At 49.7% G+C, this 2,691-nt stretch overlaps 1 protein-coding gene across 1 annotated transcript; it reads right to left on the reverse strand.

The window, feature by feature from the left end:
• Nucleotides 1-230: 230 nt before the first annotated feature.
• On the reverse strand, nucleotides 231-1,961 carry LOC145675391 (uncharacterized). The gene has a single exon (XM_081745793.1). The coding sequence runs from the start codon at nucleotides 1,959-1,961 to the stop codon at nucleotides 231-233; it is 1,731 nt and encodes a 576-aa protein (XP_081601919.1).
• Between the last annotated feature and the right edge of the window lie 730 nt (nucleotides 1,962-2,691).

The following is a 2,691-nucleotide window of genomic DNA, read 5'->3' on the forward strand; positions in this document are numbered from 1 at the left end:
TATTTCCAATTGAATGGAATGGAATGGAAAAGGGGTTGGGGAGGGTGCCTCGACAACAAAGGTCTTTTGCACCCGTCACTGGTCGTAAAAGAAACAGTCATACAAATGACGAAAACACAGACTAGTCACTGAATGTGGTGAAGGTCATACAGTAAAACTATCACTCGCTAGCACTAAAACGAAGATGGTACACAGATCGGAGGTCAGAAGCACTGGAACACAGAAGAAAGTCAAAGCGCCTTCGAAACATGCAAATGGCGTAAAAACTGGAACAGCTTCAACACAGTGGCTTCATCATCGCCGAGAACAGTAGTGAGGTCAGCTGGCAGTCCAAACAAATGTCTGGCAGCAGCAAGAGCCACACATTCCACTAAGAGGTGACGAATACTCAGGGGCTGACCACAATGACGACACACAGGCGGAGGTGTACGGTGCAGAAGATGTGCATGAGTGAGATGACTATGTCCAATCCGAAGGCGGGCCAAAGTCCTCTCTTCCAGGCGAGATGATCGGGAGCTCGTCGACCAGACTCCAAGGCGGGGCTTCACTGCATGCAGCTTAGTGTGAATCTGCTCATCCCAGGAGGATTGCCAGCGTTGACGGAGAACGTGAGCAAACACAGAGCAGACATCAGAGCTAGGAACAGGAAGAAGACAGCGGCGACCAGCAACAGCAGCCTCCTTCGCAGCAGCATCAGCAAACTCATTGCCAGGGATGCCAACATGGCCAGGCACCCAACAGAAAGTTACATCATAGCCCTCAGCAAGTAGTGCATGACAAGTAAGGAGGACTTGCTGGACCAGCGGATGCGTAGAAGTGACATCGGCTAGGCTTTGTAAGGCGCTGCTGGAATCAGAGCAGATCACAACACGGCGTAGATGGCGACGGCGGATATGGTGGAGACTCTGCAAGATGGCAACCAGCTCTGCAGTGAATACTGTGCAGAATGGATAAAGCTGGAACCTGAAAATGTGGGCATCTAGGACAAAAGCACTTCCTACACCATCAGCCTGCTTGGACCCATCAGTGAAGATAAGACGGTGGCCTCGATAAGAGTCGAGGAGGCACAAAAACTGTTGCCGAAATTCCAAATCGGTAGTAGTCGCCTTCTTGAACCGCAATAGGTGGAGATTGATCACAGGCTTCAAAAGCTGCCAAGGTGGAAGAGGCAGGAAACCCAGCGGAGAAAGCGCAGGGAGATCGACGTCAAGGTCAGCTAAAAGCTCAAGGGCACGAATGCCAAAAGGCCGGGTGCAAGTGGGTCGGGCTTGATAGCGTTGAAGACGAGCATCAGCATCCAGGGTGAAACTAGACGGGTGATCAATGGAAGCTCGCAGGTGAAGCAAGTATCTCAGCTGCAACAACTGGCGACGATGATCCAAAGATGGTTCGTTGGCTTCGACGTATAAGCTGAGAATCGGACTTGTGCGATAAGCACCAAGCGCAATGCGAAGGCCCAGATGGTGAACAGTGTCCAGGTGACGGAGGACAGACAAACGGGCAGAGCCATACGCCACACAACCATAATTCATCTTAGAGCGAATGAGGCTCCGATACAGTCGAAGCAGCACAACACGGTCAGCACCCCAAGTGGTATGGGAAACCAGGCGCAGCAAATTCATCGCACGGAGACAACTATACTTCAGCTGGCTAATATAGGCAGTCCATGCAAGGCGGCGATCAAACTCAAGGCCCAGAAAACGAACACTCTCCACATATGACAGACGAATAGGGCCCAAATAAAGATCCGGATTGAAAGCACAGTTCTTCAGACGACAGAAGTGGACACATTTCGTCTTTAGTGAGGAGAACTGAAAGCCGGTGTGGGAAGACCAATGGTGAAGGCGGTTAAGCGTCAGTTGTAGCTGGCGAACGATGGTGCGAAGGCCATGTGACCGACAGTAGATGGTGAAGTCGTTCACATACAGCAGCCCAGGCACAAAAGGTGAAAGTTCGGCCATAACAGGGTTCACAGCCACAGCAAATAAAGTCACACTGAGATCACTGCCTTGTGGAACACCAGTCTCCTGAGAAAAAGATCGAGACAATGTGGATCAAAGCTTCACTCGAAAGGAGCGCTCGCGGAGGAAATGCTGGAGAAAAGATCCCATATGTCCACGCACGCCCCATGCGTGCAATTGCCGCAAGATACCATAACGCCAGACCGTATCATAGGCCTTCTCCAGGTCGAAAAAGATGGCGACAAGATGCTCCTGATGGCGAAAGGCGTCCTGGATGACAGCCTCAAGATGAACAAGATGATCGGTCGTGGAACGATACCGCCGAAATCCACACTGAAAATTGGAGAGGTGGCCATGATGCTCCAGAAACCCAACCAACCTGGCGTTGATCATCTTTTCGAGGACTTTACAAAGACAGCTGGTAAGGGCAATCGGCCGATAGTTGGCAGAAGACGTTGCAAGCTTGCCCGGTTTCAGGATCGGGATGATATAGGCTTCACGCCAGGCAGTAGGAAAAACCTCTTCAGTCCAGATCCGGTTATAGAGGATAAGAAGATGGTGGAGTCCCTCAGGAGGGAGATGCCGAAGCATAGCATAGTGTTATTTCTAATTGAGAACAAAGTTAATAAAAGATTCCACTACCAATATACTCAGTTGTAATTATCATCTAAATTTCTTTTATTTTGAGGTTTCAAAACGTAAAGGAAAAATTATTACATAAAATCTTTAA

Source organism: Thermobia domestica, chromosome 18 (genome assembly GCF_964235325.1).
Source record: "Thermobia domestica chromosome 18, izTheDome1.hap1.1, whole genome shotgun sequence".
NCBI lineage: Eukaryota > Metazoa > Arthropoda > Insecta > Zygentoma > Lepismatidae > Thermobia > Thermobia domestica.